The 25752-nt window shown below is 40.9% G+C and overlaps 2 protein-coding genes across 3 annotated transcripts in view; one reads left to right on the top strand and one right to left on the bottom strand.

Moving 5' to 3' along the window:
- Positions 1 to 155: 155 nt before the first annotated feature.
- On the top strand, positions 156 to 4585 carry rnf212 (ring finger protein 212). Its single transcript, XM_028416746.1, has 13 exons — positions 156 to 168; positions 570 to 686; positions 1262 to 1323; positions 1451 to 1525; positions 1624 to 1680; positions 1838 to 1896; positions 1975 to 2034; positions 2426 to 2490; positions 2710 to 2770; positions 3422 to 3464; positions 3590 to 3644; positions 4156 to 4225; positions 4445 to 4585. The coding sequence occupies exons 2-13, from the start codon at positions 578 to 580 to the stop codon at positions 4572 to 4574; spliced, it is 846 nt and encodes a 281-aa protein (XP_028272547.1). The 5' UTR covers positions 156 to 168; positions 570 to 577; the 3' UTR covers positions 4575 to 4585.
- A 6418-nt stretch (positions 4586 to 11003) lies between these two features.
- The window catches only part of fgfrl1a (fibroblast growth factor receptor like 1a), a 56133-nt gene continuing 41384 nt past the window's right edge, over positions 11004 to 25752 (bottom strand). For both annotated transcript variants that reach the window (XM_028416736.1, XM_028416737.1), the window contains 5 exons: positions 19616 to 19687; positions 15951 to 16262; positions 13960 to 14132; positions 13693 to 13873; positions 11004 to 13594 (listed from right to left, as the gene is read on the bottom strand). In XM_028416736.1, coding sequence (XP_028272537.1) covers positions 13161 to 13594; positions 13693 to 13873; positions 13960 to 14132; positions 15951 to 16262; positions 19616 to 19687 — 1172 coding nt within the window. In that variant the 3' untranslated portion in view covers positions 11004 to 13160. The remainder of the gene's footprint in view (positions 13595 to 13692; positions 13874 to 13959; positions 14133 to 15950; positions 16263 to 19615; positions 19688 to 25752) is intronic.

The following is a 25752-nucleotide window of genomic DNA, read 5'->3' as shown; positions in this document are numbered from 1 at the left end:
TACCAGCTGTTAAACTGTAGAAGGAGATGTCTTTCGTGTAACAGCGCTACAAAACAAACGTGCAGGTGTATGCTAGTTTTAGCCTTTTAGCTCGTTACATTATGGTCATTAGCAACAGAAAAAATGGACGCCGTTACGCGCTAATGGATGTAATACAACAGGAAACCAGTACGTGTTAGCTAAACAGGTAACTGTTCCTGCGACATGTGTGGTTACTAATGAAGCTAACAGGTAAAGCTACGTTTAAGTTAATTCGTTGTGGCCTTGAAACTGGTAATAGAATACTTACAACTCAGCCCGCAGATGTCAGTTACTTGGCTAAGTTATGCTAAATTAGCATTTAGCTTCCCCGTTAGCATTATGCCACAGGTTATACCTCTAGTCAGGTAACCTAGCTGTGAAAAGGCACAAACCATAAATAAATAGCCTGTACGAAAAGCAGCAAATATCAAAAGGTTCAGTTTAGGTAATAGCAAAGTTGCCGCTTAGCTAGATCAGCTAACGTGAACTCATCACACTTATTAGCAAAGTTAGCTAGATATATTTATGCTAATCTTGTTTACTTGCAGGTCTTAAAATGCCTGACTGGGTCTGCTGCAATTCCTGCTTTCTGTCCTTGAGTGCTGACCGCAAACTGGCCGTTACAAGCTGCGGCCACATCATCTGTAATATCTGTTATCAGAAAGGTAGAGAAAACGCTTCTGGCACAATAACAAAGTACCGGTATGCAATGTTTTTACACCTCTGCTGTAACATCTCCTGCTGCTCAGGCAGGGTTAGACAGACATCTGTTGGATCTAGAGGGACATTGCAGTGCTGATCATCCAGTTCTACATCCACTGTGCTCATTTAAAGCCCTCTCACACCACACAGATTGTCTTAAATTAAGTTTAATTAACAGTTTCCTGTGTTCAATCTAGTGTTCAAACCTGATTCATTGCCACACTGGGTTGTTCTTTTGTTCATTACAGACCCAGAGCTTCTTATCCTCGAATGAAATAATAGTGAAATTAAATCTTTCTGCTGTGGATAAAGGACCCACCACAGTATTCCTGAAGGTCTCTTAATCCCACTTTGGGAATCACTGATGTGACCTGTTCCTGACGGAGCTCATCACTTAATTAATTTTGGTTCTCAGGCAGAAAAACTATTCATTTCTAATTCTAATTTACTATTTCAGGCTCAGCATGTCTTCTAATCAATATGACTATATGAAAATCAGGCATTTAATTCTTTGTTCTTATTTCTTTCTCTTTTTCAGGCGAGAAAGGAAAGTGTTTAACGTGCAGTGCTACATGTCAAATGTTCCCACTTTCTGACAAAGTAAGCACCCGAGTCTCATTTAATAGCCTCCTTTCTGTTGTTGCTGTGTGTGAGATACAGTCGCACGTCATAAAGATAAACAATTAATTAATTAAGTAATTATGAAATCATCGTGTCTTTGTTTCAGAGCAGCCCGGATGTGAAGGCTTTGTTTTCTGACATCAATGGTGTGGCGAGCAACTACTTAGCAGAAATCTGCAAAGTTTGGTCATTTTCCTGTTTTTTTAAACCTCACATAAAAACATAATGTATATGCAAATTATGTTTTATGTGATTTCACAGTTTATTCCTTGTTCTTAGGTCGTTAGGTTCCAAGCCAGACATCAGAAGAGGCTGCTGAATTACTACCAGCAAAGAGTGAGATAATAACGCTGCAGTGGTTATAAAATGTATTTTTCTATATAAAAACCTGTGTGGCTATAACTCTTTGTAAATGAAACTCGTCTACTAGCCCCTACTAAAATTACTAAAAATGATAATACAGTCACATTGCTAACCATTGTTTTTAATGCAGAATGAGAAACAAGAAGAGGTCTTAGTCAAAATGAAGCAAGAAATGCAGCTGACCATAAAGTAAGCTCGTAAAAGATATGTTTCTAAATCTGTAGTTTACACTACGTTGGTCTGTCATTGATTTGTTCCCTTTGACAGGAAGCTGAGTGAACAAAGCACCTACATCAATAAGCTGGAAAACTCCCTTCAGCATCAGAGGTACACAGAAAGTCATGCTATCCTGTACTGCCCAAAAATCTGTTTCAATTTAGCTTTATGGCACCAATCTGTAAACATTTTTTATCAATCCTTCTTAAAAAAAAACAAGCATTTGCATCACATGGTTGCACATCAGTGATCATACCTGTAAAATAAAAGACTTTAAACACTAAATAAATCAGTTTAAATAAGGTATTTTCAATGCCTCCATTAGCCTCTAGGTGGCAGTCCATGCACATCTGCCACTGGACTTTTACAGCCAGGACTAAAATTCATCTTGAAAGCAGAAAGATCTTCACCCATCTGTCTCATTTTAGGGTCCAGCCGCCACCTCCTCTGTTATGACACAGCTGTGAACCGGTTAACTGTATTTGCTCTTCTTCTTTCTCAGTGCCAAAGCTTCGTGTATGTCCCAGATGAGCCACAGCTCCCTTATTTCACAGGGACATAAACCAGGTAAACGATCACATCATTTCACAACATGATGACAGACACACTGGATGATAATAACACAAAATTGCTGTAGCTACACGCCATGAGATGGCAGAGGAAAAGACTAAGTCTGTGTGTAATTTTCAACATGTGTACATCTACTGTATGTAATACATCTTCTTCTGACCTAATAGCATACAGTATGTTTTAACATTTCTTATGAACTTTGTTGTTTTTGTTTAGTAATACAGATCCCATATAACTCCCCGATCTCCCTCTCTCGACACTCTTCAGCCACTAACATGTGAGTCTCTTCAGTTTTTTGCACTCTCTTCACTCACACACTTTTTTTTCTCTCTGACCCCTCATTACGAATCACTGTACAGTACCTTAGACCCCAGAGAGAGAGAGTAGGAGGTATTTCACAGAACAAACAAGTTATATCCTGGCTTCAGCCCCCATGTCTTATGTTAGCTTTAGCTGCCATGTAGCTTTGCCCTGCCCTGTGGCTATCCACACACACACACACACACCTGAATAAGCTAATCTTTGCCTGGGCTTACACAGGAATCCCTGTTGGGTTTCCTAGACACCACCACAGTAGATGCTTCTACTTAGTGAGAGCAGTATAGATGATGGATCATGGATATTAACCTCTGCTGTACAGTCAATTCAGAAGGCGGCTTATCCACTAATGGACGACACACAAAGTCGCTGAGCGTCATTTAATCTCACTAAATTTTTAATTTAGCTTATAAAGTGTCAAAAATGTGAGTTTTATTTTGAAAATTTCCAAGCCACTTTCTCAGTATAAAACATGAATACATTTACAACAAGCTGTGTCTTTTTTAATGAAGTGAATATCTCATATTGGATACAACATACATGATAGACACTGCAGTGCTCAGCCAGCTGAACCAAGGAAACTAACAAGGTGTGCTTTCCTGTCTGGCAGCTCTGAAAACTGCACGGTGGATGAAAGGATTCTGTTCAAGAAAGTAAGTATTTGACCTACAGTTTACCTTCAGAATGAAACAACATTCTGACGTTTACTTTAATGAGGAATGAACATATTGAGCAAACAACTAATCATGATTTGTGCTGCTCCTCTGTGTCTTCTTAGCCCAACTCTTTCTCCACGCAGACATTCATCAATCCACCACAAGATGCACACATAGGTATGCACTTTGACTGTTTTTGGAAATATTGTTTGAGGTTCTTCTAGTCTGAAATAAAAACATAAACATGGTTTACTGGAAAATGCTTTTTTGCATTATACAAGTAAACATACATTGCAGATTATAGTGCACACAAAAAGTCTCTTGACAGCAAGTGATTGATTGTTCTTGTTAATCTGCTTTACAACTGAGGTGATCAATACATCACCGACATCTGACATTTATCGTAAAGCTTAAGTGTGCATGCACGCTGTAGGGGTTTAGTTCTGCTTAGCAGCAACGTCTCTGTCAGGTGAGGATAGTAATTACTCTAGAAGACAGCTCGCCCATTCACCTTGTCTTCCTGGAGGGTTTTTTTAAATGAAGCTTGCAGGGAGCTCATGTACTGGTGTGTAGAGGAGAGCCACAAGCTTTTAATGGGACTCATGTATTTTTAACATCATTGTAGCCCATTTTATCTGAATGACATGTGTTAAGTATTTACAGAGCATTCTTCTGGTGTTACGTTTAGGCGCCATCACTCGCAGGTTGTCCATCCCAAGCATACAGCCCACCCGCTTAACCCGCTCGGCAACAGTCAGGTGACACATTTCATTGATTATGTTTGATGTATAATGATGCTACAGATTATTAGAGATTAGTTCTTAAACATATCTTTGTTCTTTTTGTGCATCTCTGTTATTAGTACACATTAGTTCTCTCAGTAAAAAACTAAGATATTGTTTGCAGTATATGAGAGCTGACCTATGAGATGCTTTTCGCTTTAGCTCAATAAGATTTCCTCTCTTCTCCTCTTGCAGTCATTTTCAACGTGCACCTCCAACCCCAGACATGTTATACCAACAGAGTTCTCGATGGAAGTCTCCCATCTTCCATCCTCCAGCCTCTTTCAGAGGCTCCACATCTTCTTTGGTTGGCCCTCCTCCTTAACACACACACACACAAACTGTCACAATCTCTCAGAGGAAAAAAATATCTGTTTCTCCAAACCAGCCAGTTTTTTGGTTTTAACCAGCTTGTATTTTAAGGTCTAATTAAATACGATCAGCTAAAATGTGTTGTTATGCCTATTGAAGACTAATGGATTAAATGCAGTCTTGCTATAAATCTTGCTGCTGGCTTCACCTTCATTTGTTAGTGAGTCCTGAAAGATTCTGACTCTGAGCCACAGGCACACTCTGACATGATGCCCATTGTGCTGCACCCACCTGTTCACTTTACAGAGATGAACTGGGATTATGTAGTTTAGGAAGGAATACTGGATTAAGCGAGACTGATAAATGAATGAGCCCCCAACAGTCCTGGCCTGCTGGATGTAATTTCAGTAATGTGACTTGTGGTCTCCCCTCAAATCTGTTACAAAACATCTGCAAATAAAGACAAAGAAAAGTGTATTCATACAGAAACATGATATCACCTGAAGTCATCGCAGTGAGGAAACCTCATGCGATGAAGCGGGTGGTGAGGACGCCTGATGTGTTCAGACAGGTCGAGTCCTCCTTTGTGGGCCTGTGTTTCTGCTTCCATTGTCCCTGGTTGTCAGGGTGGTGAATGGTGTCTATTCAGGAGGGCTCAGGTGTGACTGCATGTGTGTGTTCTGGGTCTGTGCACGCTATATTCAGGAACTTACTTGTGTGTGTGTGTGTGTGTGTGTGAGGAGTAAAGAGTATTATACGGAATCAGCAGGCCTGATCTTCTTCTGCGCTCCAGTGGGATTTCAAGTCATTTCCTGTTTTTTAAGGTCCGCTTAAAGAGAAACGGCTCCCTCAGGGCAAACCAAGCTGTCATGGTGTCACACATTGACAGAGAGAAGACTAAATCAGAATAATCTCTCCCTTATGCATGCACACATGCACGGACACACACACACACACTGTACATCTGCGCCGTAGTGCCAGTCACTTCTAGAAAAATGTGTTGTGTGTGCTTTATTTAATTTGAAACATATCAAAAAGACAAAGACAAATCTTTGTATTAGTGTCTTTTCATCACACACCTTCTTTTCCTTTCCCTTTTGCACACACACACACACACACACACACACACCTCTGCATGGCTTCAGGCTGTACAAATGAGGTCTGCCACTTCAGAGAGCTAAAGAAAACTATTCTGATGTCAGTGGTAATTATTTAGCAGCCTGTTCCCACAGCTTGTCCACCCCTCCCTCTTTTTCTTACTTTCCAGCCCCATCTTTGTGTTTGTGTGTGCGTGTGTGTCTTCGCACTTAATCTGATCCAGATTTCACACTTTGTCACTCAGTATTTCAGTCTTGAACCTTTGGCGCTGTAAGTGTAATCCCCTCTAGGCAGGACACGACATGAACTAAATGATTTCACACTGGAGCTATTTGTCTTGTTGAGGTGCACAGACAGCGTTCCTGTGTCGGCCCACAGAGACTAATCACTGAGAAGACTAATGAAGATGTTTAAAATGTTCACAGACTGGGCCACACAGGAGCTTTATTTAACACTAGTTACCTGTATGCACCATGGGACCAAATTATGATTATAATATGAGCAAAAACACTTAAGTTTAAGCTATTTTTATCACAAGATAAGTCATGTGCATCCCCAGTGACCTCCAGATACATCAAAAGGTCAGGAGAATATGTAAGGCATGCATGTACCGGTAACTGAATGGAGAAAATGTACTGCATGTAACTGTAGTCTTAACACAGGAGTCACTGATGTATTCATCAACGCCCACCTTTTGCCTGACCTTTTTATTTTTCAGTCCCATTTTCTTATTACAGAACAGTGCAGTACATCAGAATGAAAAACACAATTCATTACTTCCAACATGCACACAAGTGCTGCAAGTGTCAGTATGCATGGGTCAGCTGCTGTATAGGGGTTCACAAACCAGAATGGCAGGACATCATCAGTCAACTGTTGCATATGAACCACAGAAATGTCATACCTGACCCACATGTACAAAGCAACGGCCATCTGTCCATCTAGCATTATCATCATGGTGTCCAAATTTATGAATTAACTGGTTTAGTTTGTTCAATATTCCAACCTGACATGAAATTGATCAGCCTATAGATGGTGCTCTACTCCACCTCTGCCATGTTTTCATCATGACGACTTCAGTGTAAATTCCTCTGCTGAGTGTGAAGGTCTGTGGATCTGCCACAGATCAGGATCTGCAGGATGAGGAACAGCACCCAGTAGGTTTTTCATGCAAACGCACATACAGTACAGGTGTGATTCTGTCAATTCAAATACTGACTTACACTCATCTCCTCATGATACAGTGAATCACTGCCTTATCAAATGATTTACACTTGTTTTTATTCCCCAAAGGGGAGGTGAGCCCCCCACAAAACACAAATCTGTCAACGCAACATACATAATTCAAACACACATTTCTGTTCACATCTGCTGCTTTTGTCCAGGATAAATTTGACTAATCGTTGCACACAAACACACACCCATAGGCAGTTCTGCAGCATTTCAGTGAAAGAGCACTGAATAGTGGTGGTTTATGAGTCAGAGAGGAACAGGTGAGGATGGGTGACCCTGTGGTCTTCAATACACACACACACACACACATGTGAAGGCAGGCAGGCTGTTGCCCTTTAAAAAGGGGCCTCCTCCAACTGTCCTATGCATGCTTGAGTGATGTCAGTACAACTGTGGAAAGATTCCCTTCCTGTCATACACACAAACATGTGGGCACATGCACACTGCTTCCTTATCACATACAAATACACACAACTTGCGATTTAGCTGCTCTTTCTCAAACGAATACACACACTCCTGCTTGCATAACACACATGATTTCTTCCTCTCATTTTCTTTCTTGTGCACACACACAGATACAAACTTGGCAGGATGTTCAGGGAGGAAAAAGGGGCCGAAAGACAACACCGAGATTAGGAGGCTTTTGTCACGGTTCTGTGGCAGACTTTAAAGGCCTTGGCTCTCTTCCCCTCAGCCAGATTTCTTTCTTTTCTCACCCTGTCTGTCCACATCCCTCTCTTTTGATGGGGGGGGGGGGGGGTAAACATTTGGTACAGAGAGTCAGAAAAAGGGAGGTAGGGTGGAAAGGATGGGATGGGTGGAAGACGGATGGAAACCTCCTGTTGCCTTCTTTTTGTGTTTTTGTTTTCCTAGTTTTAATGGTGGCTTTGTGGCCGTGTAGAGGATGATTAGAGAGGGAGAGGTATGCAAACAAAACAGCGCTTCAATGCCAGCCAGGTGTGTGTGTGTTGTTCCCATCTGTGTGTGTGTGCAAAGCATGCATCTGTGCTTTTGTGTCTGTGCATCTGTGTGCAAAACATCCAGCTGTGTGCACATGTTGCATGTACACATTACTAAACTGTCAGTCTCTTGCCCCGGTGAATGTGCATGTATAGGCATATATGTGTGTGTGTGTGTGATTGAATGTTGTGTATGCATGCGTGTGTGAGGGCCCTTCATGGTCACTGACTCCATTCACCTGAGCGCATTGAAAAAGCAGTTGCTGGTAAAAAAAAAAAAAAAAAAAAAAAAAGCTCTTTGGACAGCTTCTCTTCATCACCAACCACAGCTGCTGTTGACTCAAGCGCCCAGGAATCTCCTGCATGGGTTCACACCCTTTTAACCAGCCAGCCACACAGCAGAACCCAGCAAAAGGTCTTTCAAGACCTCAAGGTCTAAACATGAGCCCTGACAGTGGACAGGTCTGTGCCAAAATGCAGCCATTATATTACAGAGGAACTGGGACTGAAACACACAATTATGGAGGCTTATGAGAAAAGCTGGTTGGAACAACCAAACACACACATGGGCCTTTTGTCTCAGTATCTCTCTTGATTCAGACGTATCACATTATTTGTTCTGTCAGTAATAAAAACATCAAATGTTGACATCACTCTGTCAAAACAGTGAGACTGGAGGTTAGTGTCAAAAAACACAAAGCACGTCAGGGATGTCTCACATCAGCCCAATTCTAACAGGGAAAAGGTTTAAGCCTTAGAAATCATACATGTCCCTTTGTTTCTGTTGTATTTATGTGTTATTATTAATCAAACACAGATATTTCTTATCATACAGAAGCCCACAGAGTGTTGCTGATTGCCTCCATTACATTAGATTAATTAGAAAACCTTACACGACTGTCTTCAGGACCATAAAAGGGTGGCAGATCCCAGTCTTCCTGGTGTGTGTGTGTGTGTGTGTGTGTGTGTATTTTAACAGATGATCTCTCCTACTCCACCCTGTGCTTACAGTATATTGCCTTCTTTGCCTGGAAAAGCTTTTGCTCCTGATAAGATTCATACCTGGTTAAACGAAGAATAATCCAAATACACAGGAGATAATTCAGTGTGTGCATTCATACAAATGTGTGTGAGTAAGGACTCAATTTCATTAATTCTAGTTGATAGTTCTCTTGTGCTACTGGTGCTACCCTGATATAGTTTAAATTGGCATAATTCTAATAAAAGTAAACCTGATCATTACAAAATGACATTTTAAACACTGATTTTTCTGTTGCCGAAAGATCACATTTTGTTTCTCTGATGTGTCATGTTAGCTTGTGCTAGCCAGCAATCATGGTTGTAACTAGTTAGTGGATGAACTCCCAGACAGATATTGCTGTGCCTCTGTGAGGTCTTCTAGCTTCCCCTCCTGCATTTGACACTTCCACACTCTCCACTGATCCCCTCTCCGTTTTCCCATCTCCTCTCATCAGGACAGAGCAGCAGTGAGTTCAGCACATCTGTCAGCAGCTCAGCTCTGTGTCATCCTCCTCCTCCTCCTCCTCCCTGTTTCTCCTTATCATTTCCTCCTTTGTCTGTCCTCCCCACCTTCCTCTCTCCAACTCGTTTCCAGTCAATCAAACACACATGAGATATTCGAAACACAAAAACAGACAGGAAGAGGTTAATCTCTGGGATAAGAAAGAAATGAGAGATGTGAATGTTAAGACAGTTTCGTCATCTTTTATCAGGTTTGTTGTTTTACTGCTTGTATCATGACACTTACACAGCTGCAGTGTATTTATAAAGGATTAAAGATGTGTGAGTGTCTGGTTAAGGTCGTGAAATCATAGAGACATGAGTAACTGCTGAAGTTTCCACACCACCACCACCACCACCACATGTTCCTTCTCTGTATGTTTTGATGGTTCTAACACCTCTGCAGCCCCTTTGCTCAATTCTTGGACTGAACCAAAATGTTATGAAACTGTATTTAAGTGACCCTTGTTTTGCTTTGAGGAAACTCCTTCTGGGTCTGCATCAGTTAAACCTGATCCAACCAAACGGAATCTGTGAAAACAACAGAGGTGCTTGAAGGACACGGGTGGATTTTGGTCATCATTTTGTGTTAAATCCATCAATCTAATAGCACTGTAAAAGAGTTTTTGTGTTTTTTTATTAGTACCTGGTGTCAGATGGGTGTTTTTTGTTTATGGTGCTATTTTGTGCCACATGGGAGAAATCTGCCTGAAGTCTGAATAACCCAAATCATAATCCTTGACCCAGCCTTACTGAGATTTGCCTAAACAGTGACAGAAAAGTGAAAAAAATAAAACAATTCTAAAAAAAAAAACATCAAGCCATCTAATCATGACTTTAAGCTTTAACCTATGCATGCCAGCGTCATCTTTACATGAACTTAATCACACATGTCTCATCTGCAACAAGCTTCTCCACCCCTCTTCCTCACCAGCTGTGGTAACAAGTCCCTTCGTGAATAATTTTTACATTCACACAAAGAGGATGCGTAGTGACATAAATACCAGTTGTCAAGGTCAGTGCCAATGTCAAAGTCTTGTTCTGCTGCCTCCAAGTGGCCAAAAAAAGTTAAAGATCCTTTGGTATGTTTGTTCCAAAGGGTTGAATGATGGATGCATGTCACCAGCGCTCAAAAGACAATTTCAAGAATGCCGTCTACACATGATGTGGTACAGAGTTCAACCCAAACACTGCTGAACACCTAAAGAGACATTTTAAGATATTCATCTTAAGTATCGTAGTTCTCACATTCTGCCCTGCTGTAGGTTTGTAGTGCCTCATCCTTTCAGCTGTGTTTTCTCTCACCATCTTCCTCTTTTTAATGAGTCAGAGAGGAAAGAGAGAGGCCGACATTGTGCCTTCACACCCTCCATCTGCACGCAACGCTTGTCCATCTGTCATCTCTGCAGACAGACACGCTGACAGACAAAACGCCGGCTGCAGCTCTCACAACTGAAGAGCTTCAACTATTTAGAGAAGGACGTTCACTTTAAAGACGGTCCCATGGTGCGGCGAGGTATATTGTACCGGACCGGGCTGGAATCCCTGCCGAGGTGACAGAAAGCAGATGAAGTGACACAGACAGGCAACAACAGGGCTACATTACTCATACTTGACATTTTTAATGGCACCAATAACATGATTACAATTAGAGGAAACCTAAATGACGACAGACTGTACAAGATTGTCGATACGAAGTTTTCTGATAACATTTTGTATATTTTGTCAGCACGTATAAATACAGTATTTTACAATGACATGGACGTGGTATTTGCTACATAGCTTACATTATAACTATAACACAAAATCCATTCATGCAGTATAATGCCCAATTATATGAAAACATAAAGAGAAAATAAATTAGAAACACACTGTTTTTTTTTTTTTTTTTTTTTAAATCTGGAGACAATTTACAAAGTTTTGTGGGCCAATATGTTTGTGGAGCTTCTGTATGGTCCAAAGCACTCTCCCTAAGTCATCTAACATCTTCTATCATTTCAACACTAATGTCATTCCATGTACATACTAGTGGTAAGTGCACATATACACAGTCCATCTATTGGCAGTCCATTAGCTTTAACACATAAAACTTTTTTCACATATGAGGACAGTTTTATTGGGAAAAAAATGTAACGGTGACTCTTTACAGTGAAATGACAGTTCAGCTAGTGTTCAGGGTGTCAGCCGATGTTTCCAAATAGAAAAGATGGAGAGAAATTAAATACTTAAAATTCATTTTTCAGTCAAAGCTGAGACCTTTGAATGAACTCCCTTTTGTTTCCTGTCAGATTTTGTAAGAATAAAGGGAGGATTTCAGGGAGTATCATTCCTAAAAAAAAAATACTGACATCCCTCGTATATAAATGTATATAAATACATTTGAACACTTTTTTATGTTCAAACATCTCTGAACACATTTACCAAACACAGCTGAACGTGCCTTTCATTGATGATGTGATATGCATATTATTTTTAGTGGTCAGATTCATGAGCGCACACACAGACAACAACAAGATGGACACCTGAGAAAAAAAAAGCTTAACAGTCTGCTGAAAGTAGCCGTGAGCTGCAGCGTTTCACTGAGGCTGTAGGATGTGGCATCCTGATATGTACAGAGTTTGAATGCACGGATACGCTAAGAGTAAAAGAAATGTGGGGAAAGAAAATCTTCAAAAAAAAAAAAAAACACTTTTTATAGCTTTAATCAAACACAGCATCATGACCTAGCAAGTGTTTTTCTGACCTGAGCTTGGTGGTATGAAAGCAGCCGCTGCTCTCCTGTGGACAGGTGTCTCCAATCTACCTGCTCAGACCTCCAGAATCCAGGAGGAGAAATGTTAGGATCAGGGTTTTTTAAATGTATTATATAAAATAAATAAAATGCAACATTAGATCAGGTTTGTAATATAAGTAAATGTCTTAAACAAGCGTGGACAAAGGTTTTTTTTTGCTCTGGAACACACATGAGAACAAGTTACGCATGTACAGCCCTTTTTTAAGGCCTCTATCAGGTCAAGCATTAAGCAATGATCCATGAAATCTGGAAACAGTTGCTAGAAGGCACCATTTTATCTCAAGGCATTTTTGTGCTGTTGATTAAAGAGAAGTTCATCCTTCAGCGAGCACCAAACAAAGGTGAAAAGCAGATGATTGAAGGGGCCAGGTCAGGTGTGTGGATCATTTCTGGAATTTCTGAATCATCCCACTAAATCTACTAAAGAAAATCCAAGCTGAGTTTGCGTTGGACATTCAGCAGAAGCAGCTCTTATCCTTTTGGATACAGTTTATCTTGATTTGTGTTTTTTCTTGGCTCAGTTAGGCTGACGCCTGAGACTCTGAACTCGATCAGCTTACAGACATGCTATACTGCTCTTTATGTTACCCAAGGAGAAGTAGATAAATGTCATCATTTATATACATAGGTGTTGGAAGCCTTGTATAGAGGAGGCTGTGGAGGAGTTCAAATAAAAAAAAAAAAAACATGATATATACCAAAAACTTTGGGGATTTCTTTCTTATAGGATTAATTAAAATGAAAATAAAGACCTTCTTTCTTTACATTCTTCATTGTTCATGTCTTGAGTAAGTCCATTTGCACAAAACATGTGGCTGCAGCAGAGTTGTGTGTGATCCCATGTTTGTGTGTGTGTGTGTGTGAAGCCGCTTGCAGGTGCTCTCCTTGTTCTTTGCTCTGTAACTCGGCAGTTATTGTGAGCTGTGATGACTGAGTCTGCATCCACAGGAACACGTTCACGTGTGAAACACCGAAGTCGCTGCTTGCCTTGCTGCTAACACTGGTAGTGAATGTGCTGGTGCTGGTGCACTTTTCCATCCACGTGTGAATGTGTGTGCGTGTGAATGTCCGTGTAGATCTTTGGGTAGACCTTCGGAGCCAGCCCTGCTCCCCCCTGAGCCAGGAGCAGCTGCTGATGGGCAATGTAGTCCTCATAGGAAAGACAATCTTTATCTCCGTTGGCGGGTTGAGACTGAAGCGCTGCAGCGGCTCGGTCACGATTAGCAGCGGGCAGACGCTGAGCAGCAGGGAGAGCAGAGGAGGATGAAGAGGATGAAGATGAAGAGGAGCAGGTGCGTTTTGATTGGCAGAACCAGAGGAGGGCGGTGCCTAGGATGAAGGCGACGCCGGCTGGTATTCCAATGATGACAGGCCAGGGGAGGCTTGGAGATGTGGTTGTGGGGAAAGAGTTGGGTGGAGGCTTCCGATCTGGAATGAAGTGAGAGAAAAAGAAAATATGAAGCAACCCAAAAGTGGCGTGGATGCTCAGAGGCAATGCTGTGTGTAAAATGGATCCTTCTTCAAACCTGGCAGCACAGTGAGGTAGGCACTCCTGAAGCTGTAGCCCATCGTATTGGCTCCCAGGCAGATGTACATTCCGGCGTCCTCCTCCTTGGCTCTGGTTATTAGCAGCTTGTTGAGGTAGGATCCATCAGGACGAGACCAGACCTCTCCTGTGGGCAGGACCACAAAGCGATGGTCTCCAACCTTGAAATAAAGATATCAAACATTATTACGTTATTACACTGAAATGGTTCTATTGATCTTACAGAGTGTGCAGTGTGTGTTTGTACCTCAATGGTGGAGTTAAATTTGTTCTCATCACCAGGTTCGACTCTTTTAAGCCACTGGATGACAGGTTTGACGTCACTGCGCACTTTGCACTGGAAAGAAGTGGTTCCTCCGTAATCCACGGTGGTGTTGACGGGGTGAGTGCCGGTCAGGATGGGTTTGGAGTTGGTACGCTCTGAAGGCAGGAGCAAGAAACACAGAAGCACAGAAAAATGAAATGATATTCAAATTAAAGCTCTAGTGTGCACTGAATTACATAAAACCTGAGAGCGTGCAAGAGGAATAATATGACTTGAAAACACTGTTCTCTGTATTCAGCCCCACGTCCGCCCCCTGTACAAACAGACCCTTTATACCCAGCAGCTGCTTTTTCCTTCCACAGATTATAAAGCAGAACAGAAGAGACAGAAGGCCTTCAATACTCACTTCTGTCTATTAATGCACACAAAACAGCAGAAACAGGTTATGGGATTAACTTAGTTAGGAAGGACTATAGCCTTCAAACTAACTGAAAGTCGAGCCAGTAGTGATGATAGTGCATGTCTTACTTCATAAATAGGCTTAACAACACCTTGCAGTGCTAGCTTGCACGAATGCACCTGTTGATACAATGACAGGCAAAGGACAGAAAACAATTCACCTTCAGCTAAAGTGTGAACTGTATTGAAGCTAAAAATTACATTAATGCCAGCTCTAAAAATGACTGAGTGCTGGTCAAGCAGGTGCACAACATGCACAACTAGCAGATAATTTATGTTCCTGCTGTACTGTCTTCAACTGTCTGCCACTTATTGATTATATATAGAGCTTTTATTGGTTTTCTGACCTGGCCTCCTCTTTATCACAGCTGTGCATGACTGACAGCCAGCCGATGTCACATTTGACACAAGCGAGCAGCGGCTTGATTTACCTGTCTTGTGTGTGTGAGTGTGTAACTGTCTTTCTGGAAGAGCTACAGCTGTAGTTTAATGTAAAGCAGATGTGACAAGTAAAGTGAGAGTCAGAAGAGCTAGTTTTGACCTCTCAACAGAGCTGTAAAGTTTAGTCACACACACAGATTCGATACGAAAACATGAAATAATCCAGCGTCAAACACAACCTAACACATCAACAACACACACAACTCATTGTTAACAAGCCGAATACTGAAGCTGGCTCACCTTCAGAGAAAAAAAAACTTCATTTGAATGTTTATAGGCAACTCTGATCAATAAATGCCACTGGGAGAAGCCCTTTAAAAGCTATTTTAAATTTCTATTCCTGGTGCAGCTCATAGGTCAGCACGCACTGGTGAGCGAGGGCTCCACTGTGCAACCAGCCACAACACCGCAAAGACATGGAAACACATCGCTAACATCCTCTGATTCAGCTTTCAGCAGCTACTATAGATAATGTGTGATAATTTGTGACCCACACAAAGAGGACTTGTGTACTCACTTCCTGGCAGCAGACTCTTCAGCCAACAAATCATTTGAATAGCTGAAAACTTAATGATGGTGTTCTTGTTCATATGATCTTACACATAATCACTGTATAGTGATTCAGAATGGAAACAAAACCCATTTCAAACCCTGCTATTTAGTCTCACAGGCCTCTGAGTAAAACAATAATATACATACAGTGTACAGCATAATGTATGTTATTGTTGGGGTGAGAGGCATTCCTGCTGGTGTAATCATAAACCAAAAAAACACACACACGGCACAATTCTACAGGAGCTCCCTGATGTGTCACGGCATGAAGCGACCACATGCAGCCACAGTTTTACATATAATAAACATTTTACATGCACGCTTTCAGAATTATACATCTCAGCTGACTGTAAATGAAGTCAGAGAGTATGTTTGATTGAAAGTACTAATATGTAGTCATGCTATGAAGCAATACAGGGATGTTCAACTCTGTGACTGGTTGTGCAGAAAGTCTAATCTTCCTCTACTATCATAATACCATCACAGCATTCTAAGCATCCAGTACATCAGTGTTGACTCACGTATGACTTCCACTTTGTAGGTGGCGTTGATTTCTCCTGCTCTGTTGGAGACGTGGCAGGTGTACTTCCCGCTGTGCTCCGGCATCAGGTTCTTCAGACTCAGAGTCCACTTCTTCTTCTTCCCTTCCCCTCCTCCTCCTCCTCCTCCTCCTGCTCCACCTTCCTCATCCACCAACGGCCTGTTGTCCTTTAACCAAACGATGTCGGGGCGAGGGTTGCCGCTTGCGGTGCACTTTAGGCGCACGGAGCTGCCGACTGGGCGCGCAATGACACGTTTCCTCATCTTTGCTGGCTGAGTGAAGCGTGGACGAACTGCAAGTGCAAAGAAGAATTACATTAGAGAGAGATGTAGTTCCAAACTCAGAGTCATCTGTCTGGGTGAAAGAAAAAAGTTATAAGTGGATTTAAACAGTTAATAGAGCAGGTTTATATTTACATATTATATCTTAAGCAGTCTTCTGATCTCCCGAGCAGCTAAAGGAGAAAAGACTTTGGAAAAAATGGTGGAATTTATAGAAGATTTTTCTGTGACACTTTTATACGACATAAAGAGCCATCGCAGCCAGCAGTTATCTGACCAGACCGACACAGAAGACAAGTTCAAAAAGGTTTCAAGCCTCCCAAGTTACAGCTTTTATTAGATCTTCACCTTCAGAACCACCTTGTTTGACCATTAGGAAATGAAAACATCATCATTTTTTTGCACACTCCACGGCTTTGTTTCCCAGTTACTAAATCAGATGTTTCATCGGTTGAACATTTGTTTATTCATGCAGACATTTGCAGCGACTAACATGATTACAAATTAATTTTCTGCCCTACGAACAGCTGGCCTCGGTGCAGAACCTTCCATTATGCACCATGAAATCAATTCATTTAAAGTTAATAATGATGATCTGTGTCTACAACAGGAATATATTCATGTCTAACATAAAAACACATTTACACAAATTACTGAAAAGGGAAGTTTATAAACAAAAAAAATGGATTTAGGAACAAACTGAATCATCTCTAATTTTTTTTTTCCAGTATGAGTAGCGTCACACAGACTGAAGTCATTGACGCAGGCAGTGCCAGGAATTCCATGTTGTACTGTAACAACACATGGCAGCATGCCTCTTGCTATATACAGTGTAATTTGCTGTAATAAACTCTAATTGTTTTGTTTGAGAAACATTTTTGAGTCACTTCCTCTTCTCCTTGACACATGGCTTACTCACACACACACATGCACAAAAGGACCAGGGGTCTATAGTTTCCACTGATGCAGCATCTCCATGTTTTATTCCTCTCCACCTCAAATTAGGCTTCCATTTGGGCTCATTGTAAAAACCACAAAGCCACCAGAGAAGTATGTAACATCACTTTAAATGCTGCATCATGAATGCATAAAAACCCAGACAGTGACTTAGCATCACACGAAACATAAATCCATCCATGTGAATACTTTCCAAAGTATAAAATGGCCAGTTTGACCCCGGACACCCATTTAAACATCCCTCCACAAGATGCATGACTGACTCCATCTAATCATGCAAACACAATATATTTATATATCCCTCTTTATGGCTAAACAAATATAATCTATTCATACACAAATCATCAAATATCCATGAAAACAGATCAAAGAGGAGAAAAGTTGGGAGGGAGGAGAGGAAAGCGCTTGATTTTATTGCCCTCATGTTCTATCTGCAGCAGATAGCCATCAACCCGCGCCGATAAATCACCCTGAAATTACTGCGGTTGCGTCTCTTTCTTTGGACATAGTTATTATTCTAGCTCTGCATAAACAAATAGGAGGGAGAGTTATGTTATGGGTTTGTGCGCTTAAATTGGGAGACTTCACTACAGCTGCATTACTATGTGGAATACAGCTTTCTGCTGACAGGCCCGAAGCTGGGCAGGGTGACAAAACAAACACACCGGAAAGGCTTTTAAGTCTCGCCTTTGTGCCCCCTGAGTCCGAGAAAAGCTACTGGACTACAGCTGAACTGTGACCAGACAGAGTCAATAGATACAGCAGAGAGAGAGGAAAGTATGAGACACTGCTTCATAGTTTAATGCCCGACTTTGATGATTGCATAAATTCAGCTGGTGCACTGGCTTAAGTGAGATGGATTGTAAAGAGAAAGCCAAAGCAAAGTGCAGCTAAACCAGACTGGATAAAGATGAGACCAAAGGATTAACAAACAGCAAGGTGTAACTGCAAAGAGCTGATTTATACTGTCTGAGCTCAACCAAATCAAACATAGGAAAACAGAGGGAAAAAAGAGCAGGTGAGGTTCATACTGAGGCTAACGCTTACAGAAGACTGACAGTTTGCTACAAATGGATGAGCATGACGAGAAGCGATGGAAGAAAAATTGAGAATAAGAGAAAAAGACCGAGTTGAAACAATAAAAAGGAAAAGGTAAAACAGAGGGCGCACCAAGAAAGAAAAACAGAGAGAGAGAGGAGACGCAAGGGCAAAGTGAAGAAGGAAAAAAACGGGGATAGAGAAAAGGGAAGAAGAGGGGAGGAGAGAGCCAGAGAGAGCAAAAGGGCAGGCTTGTTCTGGGTCTCAGGGGCCACTTCAACGCCACACTTCACAGTGTAAAAATACTGCCGAGCCTCCAATGGACTGCCTTTGATCAGACAGAGTGTCAGAGACAGAGAGACAGGGGGCTTGTATGATCCGGCATGGATTTCAGATTTCACAAATCCACAGTGGTAAAGGCTGCCGAGTGCTAATATAAACTCATCTAACATCTGCTTTGCTCAGACCCTCAGACTGGTGCCTCTTCCTCAGGATGAAGAAGAAGCACGTTGACAGTGATCAATGCAGTTTCGTACCACTTTCTGAAGGATCTGTATGCTCCATAGGAAACTTAAACAAAGATATTAGCAGCACTCGCACAAGGCAAAGGTGGAATTCTGTGAAATCACACAGCCAGCTTCTCTCTGCCAGCTTTGTTGAAGACAAAGAGAGACATCCAGGCCAACAGTTTCACTTCATCAGTTCTGTAGTCTTTATGATCAGTGAAGCCAACAGCATCCTGGTTCAGACTGTATATTTAACTCACAAAGTTGAGAGTGGTGTAAAACTGGCTGAAAGATTGTGTTTTATCAGTACATTTATTGTCCAGTTAGGCTAACATGCAATGGAAAATCTGAGAAACAAGTGTTTGTGATCACCAAAAGCAGTCCGTGCGTATACGTTAGACAGCCAAAATAGGTAAAATGACATTTATGACAGATAGAAAAAATATAAGGACAAACAGAAAGGCTTTAATAAAAAGATAAGAAGCAAAGCAAATGGGGGTTAAATTATACATGACAAGAGCGCCCTGCAAGACTTGTGAGGGGCCAAAGGAAGGAATGTGTCCCACCAAATCACACCTGACACAAATAGACTGCTCTCCACTCTGTCAGAGCCAATTACCAACACAAACAGCCACTCTGATGTGTGTCTGAGTGCCAGCATGCACCCTCACCTTCTCCCCCTCTTACAGTTTGCAAGGTGTTTATTATACATCTGCTACTGTGCTATCTTTTTAAAATGTAACACAATCTCCTGTTTTTCTTCTTTCTATTAAATGGCCAATGGGTCATGTTAAAACTCATTTATATCCATCTTCTGTCTATTTATATAAAGATGAAGTCAGAGAAGTTGTGTGTGTGGTTACCTAGTTTCCCTGCCAGCTCCGGGGTGTGTTCACCGTTGGCTGTCCCTGCTCCATTTCTTGAACTGGAGTCATCTGGTGAAAGAAAGACAAAGACAAGAAGTGTCATTAGTGAAGTGACAACCAAGACAAATCAAAGTCCACTTCATCTTCACGGCCAGATTGTTTTGATGAAGTCATTATTTATACACTTGTTACAGTCTAAAATAAACATTGATGTGCGCGGAGCTGAGCTGGTCCTACGTACTGTGAACTTTTTTTCAGCATCTGATCGCTGTTTTGCACAATGCAGCTGCTTCAGCATGGGGCCACGATATATGAGTGTTTGTTCAACATAACAACAAGAAATCATTGGTGATTCATCGGTCGTCCTTTTACAAATTGGAAGCAGGCTGCTGCACGTTAGGTAGTGGAAGGTTTGAAAATATTTAGACCTGAAGTACACATGTTTTTAGGTAAAAGCTCTGCAGCAGAAAGACTGGGCAAATGTGCATGAGTAGTTAGATGGTACAGACAGACTGGTGGCAGGCAAAAAACAAGTCAAAATGAGGGATACATGTTGAATTTTATGGGAATAAAAGGGTAAAAAGTGTATTGAGTGTAATGCAAAAATACAATTACTGCACTCTAATTTAGAGTAAGAGAGTAGAATAACATTATGAGGGGAAGACAGGTCCACATCACACCTAGAACCTGTCTGAAAACAGCCACAACTGTGGAGACAGTTGTGGCTGAAGAGAGCTGAAGAGTGGAGAAAACTTGGGTGATGTTATTGACCTTAACATCTTCACTACCATTCTTTTCATTATGCCTTGTGGCACATTTAAATGCTTCATATGTGAAATATTCGGGATGTCAAAAAATACATACAGTACTGCTGGTACTGTCGTCCCATAGAGACTCAAAATGGCTTTTCAGAACCCTATGGGTGATTTCATGGACACTGTCCACTGTCCATGCAGCAGACAAATGTCAGAGACAGATGTGCTGACATAATGTTCAGTTCAACTTTCTGTACAGAACTCTGCTCTGAAACCCCCACCATGACGTTCCAACCTGCTCAGCCATGGACCAGCTGCACATTTCTAATGAAACTCAGAAAAGTAAATGATAGATAACATGAACAGTGTGTTTGTCCAATAGAAGAGAATTCCAGAGACTTTCTGCTGCTGCAAATCACTGGTGGTGAAAGCCATAAAATTTATGCTGAACTCCTACCATGTCTCCAAAACCTTACAATGATTAATTTCTGACACATGGAACTGAGAGAACAAAGTGATAAATTTCAGGCTTAAATCAAAAGAAACACCAAGAGTCACCAACAGAGGAAGGAAAAAAAGGAGTTTACCTTTAAGTAGAGAAGGTTACCTTTTCTGTATGTGTTTAATCACACTGTTGTACTACAGTACCACACTGGTTTCACACTGGTGTATTAGGTTTCCTTTCTCAGTGTGTCTGCACATATCGGTCATCAAAAAGATACAAACATCTGTCTGAACCTTCATCCTAGGAACTGCTTCAAGATGGAACCAATGTATCCAAGGGGCCCTTCAAAAGGCCTGGCAGGGGAGGTCGATACACTCCAATATCAGCTCTGTCAAAATACATGCGGTTAACTCGGCTTGAACCTGAAACTTCAACTAAACCTGATGGTACTTATAGAAGAAAAGAACAAGGAACCAAACAGCCTTGGACCACCTGCAGAAAGTATGTGTGCAACTGTAAATGGATATGTTTATCGTGCATGCCGTTACATATGATGAACCTTGTAGGATTTTAAAGGACCACCTGAAAAGCTCAGAGTGTTTAATGCAGCGCCAAATGTCTTTAAAGCATCACTATTTGGACGATGGAATAAAAGACGCATTTGAAATGCAAATACGAGGCATGACCAGCATCCTCAGGGCTGGTATTAATAGCATACTGGCAGGCCACGTGGTGCAGGCCCCGTGTGTGTGTGTGTGATATGAATTCCAGCACGGGTGTGTCCGTGCATGTGTGGGTGCGTGTGTGCGCTGGCATTATTTAACTAAATGGTAACTTGAGGTGCTGGTATTCCCTTCAAACCTCACTCCTCTTTTCCCTCCTGCTGCATGCACGGCGAGTTCTGAGAAAGGGCAACGCATTTGAAGCCAAGCGGCATGGGGGTCTAATCTGAAAGGGGGAACGTGTTTTAGCGCTCTTACCAGAAACACCACCCTTCCCCCCACCCAACCCCTGCAAACCTTACTTGGCAGAACCACTCACAGATCAAGGCTGGAACACTTCTCCTGTCCATACAGTCCAACCAAAGAGTACCAAAGAATACCAAAAATCCATATTTATATGATACTGATTCTTTAAATACACCCAGGAGAAAAGATGAAGACTTCTGTGTGTAAATCTCCTATCTCCTAAAATAAGACACTTTAACAAAGGGCCATAAAAGACACGACTGGTTGAATACCTGTCTGAATAAGTGCAATAAATGGGTTGTATTTTAAAAGGCATATTCAACACTGTTTTACTGCTACAAGTGTTCCCACTTGTTCCTCTTAAAAGGTAACGTCCGCGTAATGATCTACAGTAACAACAAAGTGTGACCTGAAGAATCAGAACCCTGTTTGATCCAAAAATAAGTGCAGAGATCCTTAGCTGTGGAGGCCATTGATGCAGAGTTGATGTCCGTCCGCCTATAAACACATGATGTCCCACTGAAGACCAGCTGACTCCTCCATTATCGCTTCAGTGAAGAGGAAACTCCAAAGAAGTTCAGAGAGCAAACCTCCACAGCCAGGACTCCTGCTGTTAAGATCACTGCCTTATATATATATATATATATATATATATATATATATATATATATATATATATATATATATATATATATATGTATTTCTATGCAACCTGTAATCTGTTCCATGTTTTTAGCGGTGGAGCCAGTTTTACACCTCCAGGCTTCGGGGTTAGATTCAACAGAACATTTTGCTGTTTGTTACAAGTTGAACACACACATAGCAGAAAACATATTCCCTCTCATTTTCAGCTGCTTTTAATAAACAAAATGTGTTCTTCTGATCATGTTCCACCTTCTAATGTTCAGCCAGATACTTTGCCTCATGATCACGTACACACACACACACACACACACACAGAAACGCAGGCAGTAAATGTGTGTACATGTTCAACCTGCTCTGGAGCTTTTTACACTGATCAAACCCAAGTCATCGCCATTCATGCAAAACATAAGTCCCAAAAATGGATTTCAGTTTTACTCTGAGAAATAAACTTGGTATGCCAGAGGCTTTACGCTCAGCTAAATAGTTCAAACCACAACAACAGCTTTGTTTATGGTAATTGCTTGTACAACGTGATGTGTTGCTGCTTGCACACACAAGCTAGAACGTGGAGAAAATCCTGTTCCATGCAGATTATCAACAGGAACGATCTAAATTTAAATGGAAAAGACTTGACTGTGGAGAGGTAGCTGTAATGTTTATATAATTCCTCAGTGGACATCAAGGTAAATATAATTATATATTGTATTATTGAAACAAAACATCTTACAGTAAAGTAAGAAAATGTCAAATAATGGTTAAAAAAAATCAGATTGGAGATGGAGATCTCTGAAACCATCCTGCAGCCAAGCTCTACACCAGTTTCTGTTTTTCTGGAGGCTTTAATGAGCACTGAAGCAGTGAAGTATGGCGTCAAACAAAGACGATCTGATGAGAACACTTAAAAAGAAGAAAAAAAACAAACAAACAAAACTATAAAAACTGCAAACAGTGCGTTTTGTTCCATCTCGTTTGGGCCAGAGATGAATGTCGTTTTTTTACGTCCCAGCTGTACAACGTTAAAATTTACTGTGGAGACAGGGGAGGACATTTTGTTTTAAGTGTCTGTGCATGACTGTAAAGACATCACATTTCCTCAAAAGAACACACTTTCTAGGACTGCTACCTGATCTGATGTGCCATCAGAGTAAAAACATACAGTAACTCCACACAGTGAGTGTAGTGAGTTATATGACCCCTCTCTCTTTCCCCTTTTTTTTGTTTCTTTTCATTCGCCTGTCTCTTAATCTGCAGGGGGTGAAGCGGTCAACAGCGTGCTACATTTCACACATTCACTGGTGGGGTACCCCTGTGTGAGTGTGTGTGTGTGTGTGTGTTTGCATAACCTCTACTTATATTTGCTTTCAGGTCTGCAGAGAAAAAGGCAGCAATTGGACATGAGCACGCTCAGAAACATGAGTCCCCACAGTCAAGTGTGTGTCGGTGTATGTGAATGAGTGTGTCCAGGCGGGCAGTGTTTTCCTAAAGGGTCATGTCCTTCCAGGTTTTAATATAGAGACACTGGATATGTGGACAGAACCTCTGTGTGTGCATGTGTTGAAGCCAATGTGTGTGTGTATGTGTGTGTATATGAGGGATTTTCTGCGTCAGCTTCTACTGACCGCCAGTTGTTGCAGCATCATGGCCAAAACCAGCAGTTTTGATGTGAATTTGTGTATCTGACAAACCCTGTTAACCACAGTTAGTCCTCAACAATTCACCATGGTCACAGTTTCAGGCACAGCTCGCCTCACATACGGGATGTTTTACTTCATAACTCAGACAGGAGCTACCACAAGTAAAAAAAATGTTCAGTTAAGCCTGCATATTAGGAGTGTTTATTTTCATTTTTGCATTCTTTGAATATTGTAGTAGTTTGCAGTTTTTATCAAAACTTGTGTAGAGCACACTGCACGATCAGAAATACCACAAACTGAGTTTAAAAATGCACACAGATTAGAGTGTTGGCAATAATGTTCTGATGACTTAGGTTTCAAGGTTACTGTGTAAATTCCAATACTGTGTTTTTAAGACTTGAAAGATTAGAATGTGTATGTAGTGATTGAGGTGAAGGGTGGCAACACGGTCGAGCATGCATTAAGATAAGGAGTCATCTATTATCATAAAATCAATACTACAAGTAACAAGAAGAACCATTGACAAGCATCGTCGACCACAGAGAACATCTACTATACGAGGTTTGTGGACTTTATTTCTACTTCTTATTTTAACCCTCATGCGTTGTTCGGGACATTTTTGTCCTCTGAGAGAAATTTTTCTGTTTATTTTGGCCATAACTTTGTCAATATGTGGACAAATTGAATCATTTTTCCTCAATAAGCTTAATTTTACATAAATTTTGTTAATATGATTTTAAAATTTTTCATAGGTCAACGGTACACTGTGGGCAAATTTTACCCCCTAATGTGTTGTTCGGGGACAAAAACGTCCCCTAACTTTAACGGTTTTAAAAATATATTAGATAAATATTTTTTTGAAATTTTTTTGCATAGACCTTTTAATTAACTTCAGTTCTAATCAACAGTAGTGAAAAAATCATTTTCCCCCAGGATTTTAACCCTTTAATCACCAATTTTATAAGGGGTGGTGCTGAAAATTGAAAAAAAAAAACACAAAATGGCTCATTTTTAATAGAAAAGGTGAATGTGGACTGGATTCTTTTGAACCTTTATTACAGTCTTGGTCATGTCAAACATCAGTAAAAAAATTGACTTGATTGCATTATTAGTTTTTGCACAGCACTGGATTTTCTTTTTTTCTCCCTAATGTGTTGTTCGGGGACAAAAACGTCCCCTAACTTTAACGGTTTTAAAAATATATTAGATAAATATATTTTTGAATTTTTTTTGCATAGACCTTTTCATTAACTTCAGTTCTAATCAACAGTAGTGAAAAAATCATTTTCCCCCAGGATTTTAACCCTTTAATCACCAATTTTATAAGGGGTGGTGCTGAAAATTGAAAAAAAAACACACAAAATGGCTCATTTTTAATAGAAAAGGTGAATGTGGACTGGATTCTTTTGAACCTTTATTACAGTCTTGGTCATGTCAAACATCAGTAAAAAAATTGACTTTATTGCATTATTAGTTTTTGCACAGCACTGGATTTTCTTTTTTTCTCCCATTTTGTCCCATAGACTTACATTATAAACACACTTTTTTTGACTGCACAGCCATGGCACTAAATAATCATGCATTCTTGATTGTTGGTGGTTTACCCTGTTGGTAGGAGGTAACATTTGTGATTTTTACAGTTAACAACTTAATTACCATATTAACCCTTTACCTGCAGGCCTGTGCT

Source organism: Parambassis ranga, chromosome 10, assembly GCF_900634625.1.
Source record: "Parambassis ranga chromosome 10, fParRan2.1, whole genome shotgun sequence".
Classification (NCBI taxonomy): Eukaryota; Metazoa; Chordata; class Actinopteri; family Ambassidae; genus Parambassis; species Parambassis ranga.
This window is presented reverse-complemented; position numbering and strand designations above follow the sequence as displayed.

Coding starts and splice junctions, on each gene's coding strand:
- rnf212 (XM_028416746.1), top strand. CDS start 578: ATGCCTGACTGGGTCTGCTGCAATTCCTGCTTTCTGTCCTTGAGTGCT. Junction 1,526..1,623: donor ACTTAGCAGAAATCTGCAAA/GTTTGGTCATTT, acceptor CCTTGTTCTTAG/GTCGTTAGGTTCCAAGCCAG. Junction 2,491..2,709: donor TTCACAGGGACATAAACCAG/GTAAACGATCAC, acceptor GTTTTTGTTTAG/TAATACAGATCCCATATAAC.